General features: G+C 29.9%; 4 protein-coding genes across 4 annotated transcripts; 2 read left to right on the plus strand and 2 right to left on the minus strand.

The window, feature by feature from the left end:
* Window positions 1-1,722: 1,722 nt before the first annotated feature.
* LOC128892940 (WD repeat-containing and planar cell polarity effector protein fritz) lies at window positions 1,723-7,220 on the plus strand. The gene is made up of 15 exons (XM_054153610.1): window positions 1,723-2,049; window positions 2,403-2,532; window positions 2,605-2,782; window positions 2,862-3,055; window positions 3,213-3,313; window positions 3,441-3,555; window positions 3,645-3,854; window positions 3,938-4,101; window positions 4,176-4,283; window positions 4,360-4,568; window positions 4,633-4,756; window positions 4,823-4,992; window positions 5,066-6,765; window positions 6,875-7,010; window positions 7,079-7,220. The coding sequence occupies exons 1-15, from the start codon at window positions 1,967-1,969 to the stop codon at window positions 7,162-7,164; spliced, it is 3,708 nt and encodes a 1,235-aa protein (XP_054009585.1). The 5' UTR covers window positions 1,723-1,966; the 3' UTR covers window positions 7,165-7,220.
* Window positions 7,205-8,470, minus strand: LOC128892965 (39S ribosomal protein L48, mitochondrial). The gene is made up of 4 exons (XM_054153652.1): window positions 8,127-8,470; window positions 7,940-8,017; window positions 7,727-7,860; window positions 7,205-7,652 (listed from the first exon to the last, which is right to left on the minus strand). The coding sequence occupies exons 1-4, from the start codon at window positions 8,148-8,150 to the stop codon at window positions 7,364-7,366; spliced, it is 525 nt and encodes a 174-aa protein (XP_054009627.1). The 5' UTR covers window positions 8,151-8,470; the 3' UTR covers window positions 7,205-7,363.
* Window positions 8,471-8,771: 301 nt separating this feature from the next.
* LOC128892944 (conserved oligomeric Golgi complex subunit 8) lies at window positions 8,772-11,536 on the plus strand. Its single transcript, XM_054153619.1, has 10 exons — window positions 8,772-8,928; window positions 9,073-9,144; window positions 9,227-9,351; window positions 9,429-9,704; window positions 9,777-9,990; window positions 10,059-10,219; window positions 10,286-10,561; window positions 10,622-10,810; window positions 10,878-11,033; window positions 11,121-11,536. The coding sequence occupies exons 1-10, from the start codon at window positions 8,874-8,876 to the stop codon at window positions 11,457-11,459; spliced, it is 1,863 nt and encodes a 620-aa protein (XP_054009594.1). The 5' UTR covers window positions 8,772-8,873; the 3' UTR covers window positions 11,460-11,536.
* A 195-nt stretch (window positions 11,537-11,731) lies between these two features.
* On the minus strand, window positions 11,732-13,534 carry LOC128892956 (uncharacterized). Its single transcript, XM_054153639.1, has 2 exons — window positions 12,597-13,534; window positions 11,732-12,493 (listed from the first exon to the last, which is right to left on the minus strand). The coding sequence occupies exons 1-2, from the start codon at window positions 13,229-13,231 to the stop codon at window positions 11,914-11,916; spliced, it is 1,215 nt and encodes a 404-aa protein (XP_054009614.1). The 5' UTR covers window positions 13,232-13,534; the 3' UTR covers window positions 11,732-11,913.
* Between the last annotated feature and the right edge of the window lie 117 nt (window positions 13,535-13,651).

The raw sequence follows: 13,651 nt of genomic DNA on the forward strand, positions 1-13,651 counted from the left end.
TAAATATTATATTTATTATTACTTTATTCGGTAACATTTGAAATGATATATTCACACATACATTCGATTCTGAAATTGTAATTTAAAAAAGTAGGATTAACTGAACTGTAACACTGTCATAATGAGCGAAGAAATACAAACTAATTTTTGAATCAGAAATTCAGAACATCAAAAATCCAGGATATCGCGTAGCAATAATCTGTACAGATACAGAAATTTCAGGAATATGCGACGTAATAACAGCCATACGAAATAGTAGCCACAAACATAACCATGTGCACATACACTATCCATGTCTATACGAATTGCGTCATTATTATGGAGGCACGCGGTGTATTCTCACGGTTTATTGGACAGTTCATCGGTTTATCAGTTCCGCTCGCATGATGAAGAAGTAATTTCTCATAATTCAATTCGTCCACTGGTTCGTACCGAAAACAGTATTAACTATTTACTCAGCTCTAAATTTCATGTGTTTTAATCAGACAATTTTCAAGAGAAACAATCAATTTATTTAATTAATAACGCATTTCTTTTTTTATCATTTATTACAAAAAGAACAAATATTAAGATCACTTCTGCTATTGTGTCAGTTTAGTCTTTACAAAATAACAAGTTGAAAAGTATATTTAAGTATATTTAAAAAAATTATATAACTCGAGCAAAAAGTATCAAGCTATTATATACATGTAAATTATTTTTAAATAATAATTCAATGCTATTCTGTAAACGTCGCTGAAAGTTTTCCTTGTTGAAGGGAAATACAAGAAGATGAAGTTTGAGAAACATTGATTCACTGCATTACGCTGTCTTATATGCATATTTTGATTACCATCGTGAAATTGAAGCTCTAGTTTTGATGCATATTGATCGGACTTTATTTTTGTTTGAAGATTTAGTTCTCGTTAAATAACATTGTTGCGAAACTGGTGGTAATCACTTGGGAGAACGTCTGGAGAGTAAGAAGAAAGATGAGGCATAACTTGTCAGTCAAACTCTTTAACTTTTTGGAGAGTTGTTTATGTATTTTGAGTTCGTGCATTATAGAATTAAACTGATAGAATTAAACTCTTTTTTACTTCATCGATGCTCTATACATTACTTTCCAATATCTTTGTCAGTTTTTCTTTCAGAAATAAACTTTAAGAGATAAATTAATCTTTGTCGCGTACGAGTAAATAAAAAAAATGTATAAAAAACACATTAATTTGAATTCCCATCGCTAGTAGCGCTGCAATCTTATTCCCTTCTAAATCGGTAACGCAGACACATAAATGATAAGGATAACATTATGACATTATTTGTATTACAATGTATTATAAACATTGTTTATTAGTGAGTCATTTTGAAAAGATTTAGTTTGATTATATAGTCAACTACAAGCTTTATAGAAGTTTCCTTTAAGAATTCTTTTATATTCATTGAATAAAGAATTAAATCTAACGAAAGCGATAATAATATAATTAATTTTCTATTAAATAAGTATAAATAAACGTGAGGAACACTTTTTGTTCATAAATTTTTACCTCAAAAATTCCACGTTCTACGTTCATTCCATCAATGACGAATTTAAACTGATTAAATTACTTTGAGTGACTTCATCTTTTTCTAAAATCTTTCACAAAATGTTTTTATTGTAAAAATATATGTATCCTACCATTTCCTATACAAAACATTCAAAAATTTGAATATTTCAATTTAGAACATCTACGGTTGGCAACATTGTCCACCTGTGGCTGACAATAGCAATGACATCGGTAGTACACAACAACAAAATGGTGAAGAACGAATCTCGATTATTGTAAATTTAAATATTACAGTGTTTTTTATATTTATCGCGTTCAATTTGAATAAAACCAGTTGTTTCTAATGCAGTGAAACATAACCTGTCCAAACTAACGTGAGTTTGTTTATGCAAAGTTAAGTGTTCAGTGATCGATGCGTTTGGAGTAGCTGTTTTTTTATAATGTTTACACTATTCGGTGAAGTAAACTTATGGAGTTTCGATGACAACATTAATATAAAGAGTACAGACTTTGGTGCATTTCGGTGAGATTAAATAATTTGCGTATATTATAAATTATATTAACCATTATATTAACCATTATACCTTCTATATCGAAATGATAAAGAAATAAAGCTACAACTATTACCATCAACCATTCTATGTATAATAAAGTTAAATAATATTCGATATTTCATTCTAAAATTTGTTATGACTTTAATAACATATATCTCCATTTCACTAATTCATTATTTTAATAAAATTGCTACCGACATTCGATTGGAAAACTATCCACTATACATTTTTTTAATTTAATATAATGCATGTTTTTAATCCTTTGGTTGCTATGGGTGGAAACTTTCTAAAAATACAAGGAAATATTATAATGTTATCACAGGTATCATGATAAACGTATTGATAATGTACATGAGGAAGGGAAAAGATCATATTGTCAGAAGCGTGGTATGATATATGTACCAACCAATAAGAAAGGACATAAATTAAAAGATTCTATCAAATATTTGGAGGTAAAATTTCAATAAAGCACAGATCAGAATTAAAATATGATTCTGTATTCTAACTTGAATTAATTTTAATAGGATCAATTGAAGGACAATTCAATTATATATTGCCAGTGGTATGATGATTGTGTCTTCCAATTGATGCTAAATAATGCCTTGTTGATACAAATACAGGTCAACATTGCTACTGGTGACATATATAAAATAACTTTTGATAAGTATCTTGTAGGAAAACTTTCTGAGCATATATCAGATGGTAAATAATAGCTTGCATTTACATAATCCATATTTGTATGCCGAGCAATGTTTAAATACTTTATCATTAATATTTGTAGTGGTAATTACTAAAAATTATATACTTTGCATCTATAATGATAATCAAGTAAGCCTTGTACATTTCACAAGATCAAAAAGACACGTTTTTGATAAAATTAATAAACTTGAACCAAAGTTATCCACAATTGATCTATTTGGTCCTAATGGTCGCAGGTTGGATAAAAAAGTACAAACTAATAAATGTGATGATTTGGTAAATATATTCACACATTTCTTAAAACAATATTACTTTTTACTAACCCTATCGCTTACCACATAATGGATTAAATTAAAATTTCTCAGTTTCCTTAAATTACATAGTTTATTGAGAATATCTCTGAAAATTTATAATATAATTCCAAACATTGTAGATATTAATTTGGTGGAAATCTACAATGAATGAAGTTTATCCGTGGAGTCCTGCTGTTAAAGAGCATGATCGTGCAAATATACATCTTTATCGTCTAATAGGGTATAAAAATCTTTCTAAGCACTAAGATTTCGTTAAATTTGATGTTGTAGCTTTTACATTTGACAAGAGTATTACATTCCTGCTTGTATGGTAAAAGTATTTCAGCATTATGTATTTCTCTTTTCAGAGTAAAATTAGAATTAATTTGTTATATACGTAGCGAGTTTGATCCCTTGTGCATAATATTTGATGCATATCATGATAATATTATTCACTCTGTAGAACAAAAAGTATCAAGAAAGGTAATAGTTATGCATGATTTAGTATTACAATCATTCATTTGTAGCATTAGTTCTACAAATGGACATTTTACATCATAAATATAACATAGGGGGAGGTGACTATAGAATGGAGAACATACGAAGTTTCCCAACAAGATAAACTGCAAAGAATAGCAGTGATATCCGTGCCTTTACCTACACACACAAGTTGTGTAAAATTCTCACCCAATCAGGAATTGTTATTATTATGTTGCATAGATGGATCTGTAATAATTTATGATCAAATCAGAGCCACCACTACTAGTGTAAAAGCAGGTTTTGTAAGTGATCTATGTATGCAGAGAATTAAAAAAAAAAAGTAATTACTTCTGGAAACATATAAAGAAATATATACATTTTCAAGATACCTACATTAGCATCATGGCACAGTGATGGAATAATATTTATCATTGGAAATGACAAAGGTCAATTCCAACATTTTGATATTTCTCTGTCATGTATTAAAAGTCAGACCTTAAGTGAAGAAGTAACACCTGCTAATATTCTTGATTTGTCCTCATACTTCAGGTATTGCTTTATCAATATGATAATAATAAAGTTAGGAATGTATGTATAAAATATGAAATTTATTTATAATGCAGAACTCAACCAGCATTATTGCGTATGGAATGGAATAAAAAGAATGATCTGAATTGCTACATTGATCTGCACAATCATGGGAATTCTCTATTATTACTTATTTTTCAACGGTATGCTATATTAATATTATTCATAAAATGAACGAAATATTAAAAAATGAGTAATATCAATGTAATATATTAATAGAGGCCCTATAGGTGTCATAAAAATGTTAGAAGGAGATTCTCTCTCTGGAGATGTGTTAGTCAAAAGATATTTATCCTTGTATCAAGTTGAACAAGCAACTTCATTATTGTTATCTATGAATTGGGATACTCATCCTCGCGCGTGCATGCATGCGCTAAATCAAATTTTGAATTACTTGTTTAAATTGCCATTGACACCAGAACGTGAAAGTAAGATTCAGTTTTGTATTTTAATTGATATACTGTCGATAATACAAGTAGTTCAATCTTTTAGATTTTATACAGAATGCACTAGGTAGTTTCCATGTTCCCATTAAACCAATAAGTCAAACTATCGAAGAAGAATATGGAGATGAAGTAAGAGACTTAACAAGACGATTTTTCCATCATTTATTAAGGTATTATGTACTTCAGCATTTAAGAAGTATTCGTCCTATACAAAATATTAATTTTAATTACTGTAGGTATCAAATGTTTGAGAAAGCTTTTAGACTTGCTATAGATCTAAATGATCACGATCTTTTTATGGATATACACTTTTACGCATTAGTTGTAAATGATATGGCAATGGCAACTGCAGCAAAAGAAAATGCTGAACGTATACTGAGTAGATCAAACAGTTGTAATAGTTCACGTAAGAATTAATGGAATATGTTGTTTCAAGAACAGTTTGTTTCCTCAAGAGTACTATAATACAACATTTTCAGATTCTACGTGTTCTAGAGCGTCGTGTTCATTGTGCTCCGATTCTACGAGCGATAAAGGAGAGGAATCTTTCACTGATGAGAGTGAAAATTCTTCTAAAGGAGATCAGACTGATACAAAACATTCTAAAAATCATAGTTATAGAAAAAAATCCAATAGCCAGATCCCACCATTGCCAATCCTTGATCCTCATCACCTTAATAAAAGTCTATTACCTACATCATTTACGGATATTTCGTCTAATGAAAAAACTGATTGCAATCTAGTATCAACATCTTTCAATATGCCCAGCAGTACACTTAGCACAACTTCTTTTAATCATTCGTCGCATCTTTCGCTGTTAAATACGTTTTTTGCGTCAACGTCATTTAATAAACCGCTATATAAAACTCATACAAATTCAACGCCAACGTCAACAGTAACTTCTACTCATACTTCACAGTCTTTTAATAACATTTCCGATGATTTAATGACCACTTCATTCGGAAGTCTGTCCATGAATGAACGAAAATCTGTAGTATCGAATCGGCTTACAGAAAACTCTGTAAATATCACATTGAACAAAGCTGTACTAGGAGAAATGGAATATTCTCTTGATAGCACATCTGATAACACAGTAACAACTAATTTAACACAAGAAAATAACTTCTCGTCTACTCCTTTCAACAATCCAACATACGAAACGTTAGATGTGCCTTCTGATCTGCTACACACTTCATTAGATAAAGTGGATAGCAATATCATGTCAACATCCTTCAGTACACTTGGTACAAGTATTCCAAGTCCATATGAGAATTCTTTTAGTAATTTAATAACTAGCAAAGCTGATTCTACCACAACTTTAGCTTCTCTTAGAAATATGAAGTCACCTGTTACAATGAATGATTTCACATCTAAAACACTTCCTGAACCTACTGCAGCGAACAAATTAACATCCAGTCTTCATAGCAGTCATAATAACCTTATGTCAACATCATTTAATTTCCTTGACAACCAAGTACAAGATTCTCGTAATAGTATTTCAAAGAGTATCAATGATGATGATAGTCATAGTGTTATCAAGTTACAACAATCTGCTATGGGGAAAAAAATGGGGGATGTCAGCATCCCACCACCACCACCTTCTTTAACAAATTCATTTACAAATTATTTTCAAAATCTTCCAAGGAAGAATCTTCCTTTATCCAGAAGTACATCTGGATTAGCAGATATTGACGAATCAATTCAAAAATTTTCGTCTATTAGAACAAGAAATGTCACGTCACACCTACTGCAAAGACAAAATTCCACATCTAACATTCTACAAGTTCATCATAAATATAGTAATATTAAACCTTCTAGATATAGACTTAATTATGATCTCGATTACATTTCATTCCATGGAAGTTGTGATAATATTAATATACATTCCTCTACTAACAGTATGAAAGTTGGTGCATCACAGTTCCCTTCTACTTACAGTATACAGAATAGATTTGAGAATAGGCATTCGAAACTAGTATCATCACAAAATAGTACAAATATTAGTGTTAGTAAAGAAAGTAAGGTGTCATCAAATATACCACCCCTACCTGTTATATCTACATCTACTTCTAGCTCCTGTTCCCCATTCTCCCCTTATACGGATACAACATTGATATCAAATGAGAAACCAAAGGTCAAATTTTCAGATACAGTAACGCACATATTTGTACCTGATACAGTAAGTGTACAAAGTATTGAAGTATAAGAAATATTGAAATTTATGTGAAGCAATAAGTATGATTGTGTTTGTTAGTTGATATTTTCATTTCTTAAGAGTTTATTTACAGGGCCAATCGCTACATAAACAAAAACGTTCTACGATTACTCAAGTACACTTGACCGATCCGAAACGCGAATTAGCAGAAAGCCTTCCATTGTGCCTTGGCAATGAAGATTACCTTAAGGATTTTCAACCGTTATCGAGTATGCGACGAAATTCAGCAAGTAAAGTAATTTTTATATACATAATACTTAAATGTTATGTTTTACAGAAGATGATATTAATGACAAAGTAAAAGAACCCCCAAAATCAGAGGAAGGTTCTAAAATAAAAGTCGTACACTTTGGACTTCTATAAATAGATAAAGGATTCAGGTATTAAAGGAAGATGAATGTGAGACTGTATTTACATGCATTTATATTGTTTTATACGAATATCTACACACATATTTTGTACATAATTTTTATACAATAAAAATTGTTTTACAGTTGTATTACTAAATAATTCATCTGCTCCTATATAAATTAGTAATACTTAAATGTCTCTTTTCCTATATTCACTTTTTTGGCTTTGACATATTTTCTAATTCAGCCTTCATGTCAAGTAATTCTTTGTCAGGTATGTAACGTTTAGTTTCCATTTCAGGCGTATAGGTATCTACGTGTAAATGGACTCCTTCAGGTAAAGCTGCCTCTATTATTCTAATTAAAAGGGGACATTTTGAGGAATCTACATTTGATATTACAATGTTTCTTTGATACATTTTAAGTTTGTATTCGCTATCAACAACTGTGCTTTCTTTTTTATATTTTTTTATATGATATTCTCTATGAGGAAAAGGATAACTATGGAAACACAAAATAAATATTATTAAAATGTAAAAAATTGAATTTAGTGAAAAGTACGAATGCTATATTACCCATCATCAACATCAATATCCAATATGTCTGCAACTTTATAAATATAAGATTGATAAGATTCGAGCAGAGGAAATACATATCCTCTAAGCTGTATATTTAATGTAGGATAAAGAGGTGGCCCTGGTCTCTTACGCTACACCATGTAAAAGGTTTCATACATTAATATACAAACAAGCACATTGGATAGTATTTATAATATTTAATAAAATAACCTCTAAGTATGAAGGCTGGTAAATACTGTAGAACCTTAATGTCCCATTTACTAGAAAACGACGAGGACACGTTATGACCTATGTACATAATACAATTATATTATTTTTTGTAAACAATATTAATAATACATAATTTTGTCGGTACGCTCACATAACCTCATTCTTATCGATAAAAGCATTCATTTACCTGTTTAATAACATTCAATGCCATTTCAAAATGACGAAATGATAAAGGAATTGATATTCAAATTTTAAGTACAAGTGACTTCAATCAATTACTTTAAATTAATAGTAATTTGTAATAAACAGCGATTCAGATATCATCAGGTGTCATAACTATAAGCATTGCATTGCATGCTGCTTTTACACCAATGTTTCTCAAATTACATATTTCTACGGATCGTCTGAATAAAGGAATATTTTAGATGAATCCTTTAGAGTAGAATTAAACATCTAGCATTTTAATATTATTTTGAAACTTTTCTTGAGTACAATTGCAATTGTAAATACCAAATGTAATTCTGGCTAACTACAATTCCAATTACATGTTATTGGTATTAAAACGAAGGGATTTACTTTTAAGTAAAGGGAGATTTATTAACAAAAATAGAAAACCATAATCCAGAGAATATTTAAAAATATTACAATTTTAATATATCACAGATTAGTTTGTGGTAATATTACACCGTACGATGGGCTCGGCTGGCATCGCTGATCAGAACCAATGAAAGGTTGCAGTTATTTTACCAGGTACCATAATCTCACTGGATAAAATGTACGTTTCTTATCATTCAGGAATGGGAAAGTAATCTATGTGACACTTGCTTCTATGATACTGTGGATTGTGTGCACGATTGTGCGAATAAAATTTTTGCTATGACAATACTTTAGAGTCAGAAAGAAAATATATTTAAATGTGTTGTTTAAATAAAAAATGGATATCGAAACTGAGAATGTTATAAACCTTATATTCCCGGAGGGTATACGAGGTGACTTACATTTCTCTTACAGTCTATTATTAAAAATTCGTTTAATACATATCATTTTGTACAGTTTATTTGAAATTATTACAATTTTGTCAATTTAAAAATGGACTTCAAATGTACATATACAATATATTCTTTATTATGTAGAATCATGGAAAGAAAACCCAGAGTTTTATCAATACTTGTCAAAGCTTGGTGGTTATGATGTTGATCAACTCAGTAAGCAAATTTTTGGATTTTTAGAGAAGCTTATATCATTCAACGAATTGTTTTTTTATTTAAAATTGTTTACATTTATTAGGTAAAGAACCTGATCATCTGAATGATGAGAAAACATCTGTATTGCAAACTACTCAAGAACTAGTTTTTGCAAATTATAAAACATTCGTTCAAACTGCAGAAAGTTCTAGGGAGATATTTAAACAAGTAATGATAATATTGGTTTTGGTAATTTCAGTGGTATCAGAATTATGTTTACTAATTATTTTTTGTACAATTTCAAGTTTAATCAAACCGAAAATCGGCTTGATGGGCTTGTACAAAAGATTCCCCAGTTTGTAGAGAAGTGCCAATTGTTCTGTGATGCTTCGAAAGATATAAATGCGCATAGGAGAGTAAATAGTTTAACATTAACAAGAAATGCAGAATTGTTAGAAGTACTTGAAATGCCTCAGTTAATGGAGTCTTGCTTAAGGAGTAATCAGTATAATGAGGCATTAGAATTATCCCAATATGCACATCAATTAGGAACTAAACATGGAGATATTCCAATTATATCGGTATGATATCAATATTTGACATAAAAACAGGATACAACAGAAAATGTTTCAGTTTGTTTATTAACCATATAGTCCATAGTGGCAGAAATTGAAAATAGTTGGTCAGGTATGGTAGGGCAAGTTGTTGGGTCATTGAGAGGAGATCTTCCACTTCCAAGATGTTTACAGCTTGTTGGATTATTACGATCAATGGATGCATTTACTGAACCAGAATTGCGTATTAAGTTTCTTCAAGCACGTGATAGTTGGCTTCAAAGTCTTTTAAGTGCTATATCCAAAGATGATCGTAAGTTTTTTGTTACTAGTGATTGTAAAATATGCAATTTAATAAAATTATATGTTTGTTTTTATTAGCTAATCTTCATATTACGAAAACAATTGAATTATCAAGGATACATTTGTTTAACATAATAACACAGTATAGAGCCATGTTTAATGATGATGAGCTCATAATACCAGGAAGGGATCCAACTGTAAATGAGTGTGCGATTTTTTATCATTGGCTTGAGGAAAAGGTTTGTCGATTATTTATAGTTTATGCTCCATTATATTACTACCATAATTTTCCTTCTTTGTTTCAGATATCTCAATTTTTAACGACTCTAGAACAAGATTTACCTGGTGTAACATCTATAGATTCTATTTTAGATCAATGCACGTATTTTGGTCTTTCATTTGGTAGAGTAGGTGCTGATTTTACGGGACGAATGTCCGATATATTTGTACGCGTAATTGGTGAAAAATTCGAGTCTAGTATTCGCAAAACAACAAAGAAGTTTGAAAAAGACATGGAATCATTTACATTGATTAATAAAACCTACAGAACTAATATAAAAATAAACACTACAATTAAGTCTGTAAGTAATTGATTATATTATTACACGTTGATTTATATCATACAAGATTATTTTTTGTAGGAGTATCCACCAGAACAATTAGTGGAATTTTATCCTTTAGCTGAATACTGTAATGGTCTAATATCTGCTTTTAATGAAATACGACTTTGTCCACCAGTAGCACTTTCTGTTTTCTGTACACTCATTTTACAAGAGTCTCTACACAGTGTAGCAAAATCTATATTGATTTTTTATAAACAGGAGCAACAAGTAAGCGAATATTTTTGTTTATGACAACATACTATTATATATTTGATTTGATGCATGTATTTTGTAGGCTTTCGCAACTGCAGAAAGAGAAAACATGCTTAAATTCACGGAATGTTTAAGTGAACAATTGATTCCTTATGTACAGTACTGTATTCACGTTATTTTTCCACCAAGTCAAATTGCGGTTCATTTAGGCATTTCAGAAAATTTACTACAAACAGAGGTATGCAAATATAGTTGATAAATTATTATATTAATTTTCAGGAACTTTTATACTGCAAAATTTAAGTTAAATATACATTGTTTACAGGGAATAACATATTTAAATAGAGATAATATCTTAGAACCGTTGACCCTTCTATTACCGATTCCAAAAAATGGAAAAGATGCTATCACTTCCCCATTACCTACCTCTAATATACAATCACAAATATTGCAAAAAACTTCTAATGAAACTCCTTCAACATCAGAAAATACAGACGTAGACGTAACTGACGAACAATTGGAAAAAATGAAAATGTCTGAAATACACGAACCCGCAAAGCAAATGATTATGTCTACTGATTCGCAAAAAGCGACTGTGGTATCGAATCAAGATATTAAAGTTATTGCAAATAACTCAAACGATGGTGTAAATGAAAATAGATAACTGTAAATTTCAATCGATTTCATTATGTGTCATTATATAAAAAAATATTGTAAATAAAAACAATAGTTTTTTAAATGAATATTTGTTCCTTTCCTGACATATATATTTATTAAAACTCAAATTAATGTGAAAAATTTAACGTCTACATTCTTTAGTAATGTATTAGTTCTTTAACATTATGTTTATTACAAAATAAAAACTGTCATTATTCTTACGGTTAATTATTAATGAAAATAAGAAGTATAGTATGAGAAATATTAAATCATACAATGTTCAACTATATTAAATATTATTGCTTTTTTCAACGTTTACATAAAGTAGTTAAACAAATTTCACGTGTTTAGTACCAATTCGTAAGGAAAGTTTAGGTTAGGAACACTAAATATAACACAACACATAAACTGTACATAGAATTTTGAATACTTTTCACATCTTGTTTGGGTCACTCAAAATATCATGATTCCATAAGAACTAGCTCTTCACCTATCTCAGATTTTATTATTATTATATTATCGGATTCAATTTCACAATGTGATTTCTTAACAAAATCATTGCTAGCTTCGATATCAATATCGTATACTTCAATATTTGTATTTCCATTGTTTGTGTCATTTGTTCCAGCAATATTATTTATCGTCAGTCTTTTATATTCTTTACTTATTTTATTTTTATTACGATTAAATACATTTGTTTGTGCTAATTTCCTATTTAATTTTTTGACAGGATAATTTGGATTTAGTAGGTCTTGTTTAATTTTTCTAACTTCTCTGAGCAATTTTTCATATTCATCTTTTTCCTCTGGATTTTCTAAAGATACATACAATTTTTTCTTTTTAAATTGTTTCATAGATTCACAAGACTTTTCTGCAAGATTTTTATAATGATTATTTAAGTGTATCTGTAACTTTTGCATTTCTTCTTTCTCTTCTTTGTGTCTTCCTTTTAATGCTTTCAAACGTATTCTCAATATGTCGCAATCCCGTTGGGCTTTTGAATATAGATATCGTATTTTTTCTGCTGATGACTGGTTACGTCTGCAAGAAACTATATTCTAATAAACATTGTATACCATCACATTCTTAATCGCGGAATATCAATTAAAATATGAGTCACATTGTTATTTATAATAATACATACGAATTATGTCTTGACAAGTCTCCTTTCCTGGTGTATGCAGCTTTAGGTGTACAAACACTTTTTGTTTCCGTTGTTGTGATTTCACATTTGATGTCAGGTTTCTCAAGCGAGACAGGTACTGAATTTGTTACAGGTGGTTTCGGAGAGGCAAAAATATTTTGTACACAATTTTTTAAATCAGCTTTTACTCTGTTATTGGTATAACACTTTTTTACTTTACTGTGATCAGTATGAATGCTAATATCCTGCTCATGTTTAATTCTATCCAAATTTATCATAGGGGGCTTCTTATATTTTTTATTTATAGTTATTTTCAAAACTGGAACCTTTGTTGTGATTTTAACATTTGAAACTTTTTTTATTGGACTTATATTTGTATCCCTAACTGTCGGTACTTCTTTGTTCGGTTTTAAATGAACTGTTTTATTAGAATTGAATTTTGATAGAGCTTCGTTAAATTGACTTTGGGTGACAGGAATTAGTTTTCTCATTCCTAAACCATTTGGAGTACACGGAGTTCTTGGTTTAGGAATTGTAGTTGGTGGTTGCATCGTTAAAGAATTATTTCCTTTGCTCGCATCGTTTACAACGTTTGAGTTATTAACCTCCTCTTGCATACTTGAATTTCCTTTCATAGAGTCAAAAGGTAAAAAACTTTCTTTTAAGTTGTTGCACTGCGGTAATTTCTTGTACGTATCTTTGTCTTTAAACTGTCCAGTGTATATAACATCATTATTACAGAGACACCAACTTTCTCCACGAACTTTTTTTCAACTCATTTACGAATAATGTCTTGTCGTACAAAGGAAAACTAAGAATGATAAAGTCTTGACGCAACACATCACTTATTCAACACGAATTGTTATTGCAAATAGATGTTGGTTACAGTATCTTCTACGTGCGATAGAGCATTTGTAACTCTCGCAATGAAAATGCGTACAACTTTTGTATTGTGTACAGTTAACTGCAGTTAACTTCTACCAATAGCATCAATCACAACGTGTTAATTAAAAATAGAGAATGTATCTGCTATCTTTGGGTATAGTTGGAACAAA

The sequence above is a fragment of the Hylaeus anthracinus genome, unplaced genomic scaffold (genome assembly GCF_026225885.1).
Source record: "Hylaeus anthracinus isolate JK02 unplaced genomic scaffold, UHH_iyHylAnth1.0_haploid 2, whole genome shotgun sequence".
Lineage (NCBI taxonomy): Eukaryota > Metazoa > Arthropoda > Insecta > Hymenoptera > Colletidae > Hylaeus > Hylaeus anthracinus.

What these genes read in the sequence shown, in the direction of transcription:
- LOC128892965 (XM_054153652.1), bottom strand. Translation starts at nt 8,150, where the DNA reads ATGGCATTGAATGTTATTAAACAG. An exon ending in CATTGAATGTTATTAAACAG is followed by an intron (nt 8,018 to 8,126) that starts GTAAATGAATGC and finishes TTATGTACATAG; the next exon opens with GTCATAACGTGTCCTCGTCG. An exon ending in GATATTGATGTTGATGATGG is followed by an intron (nt 7,653 to 7,726) that starts GTAATATAGCAT and finishes GTGTTTCCATAG; the next exon opens with TTATCCTTTTCCTCATAGAG.
- LOC128892940 (XM_054153610.1), top strand. Translation starts at nt 1,967, where the DNA reads ATGTTTACACTATTCGGTGAAGTAAACTTATGGAGTTTCGATGACAAC. An exon ending in GATTTGTCCTCATACTTCAG is followed by an intron (nt 4,102 to 4,175) that starts GTATTGCTTTAT and finishes TTTATAATGCAG; the next exon opens with AACTCAACCAGCATTATTGC. An exon ending in GGATTTTCAACCGTTATCGA is followed by an intron (nt 7,011 to 7,078) that starts GTATGCGACGAA and finishes TATGTTTTACAG; the next exon opens with AAGATGATATTAATGACAAA.
- LOC128892944 (XM_054153619.1), top strand. Translation starts at nt 8,874, where the DNA reads ATGGATATCGAAACTGAGAATGTTATAAACCTTATATTCCCGGAGGGT. An exon ending in ATTCCCGGAGGGTATACGAG is followed by an intron (nt 8,929 to 9,072) that starts GTGACTTACATT and finishes TTTATTATGTAG; the next exon opens with AATCATGGAAAGAAAACCCA. An exon ending in TAAACACTACAATTAAGTCT is followed by an intron (nt 10,562 to 10,621) that starts GTAAGTAATTGA and finishes TATTTTTTGTAG; the next exon opens with GAGTATCCACCAGAACAATT.
- LOC128892956 (XM_054153639.1), bottom strand. Translation starts at nt 13,231, where the DNA reads ATGAAAGGAAATTCAAGTATGCAAGAGGAGGTTAATAACTCAAACGTT. An exon ending in GACTTGTCAAGACATAATTC is followed by an intron (nt 12,494 to 12,596) that starts GTATGTATTATT and finishes AGTTTCTTGCAG; the next exon opens with ACGTAACCAGTCATCAGCAG.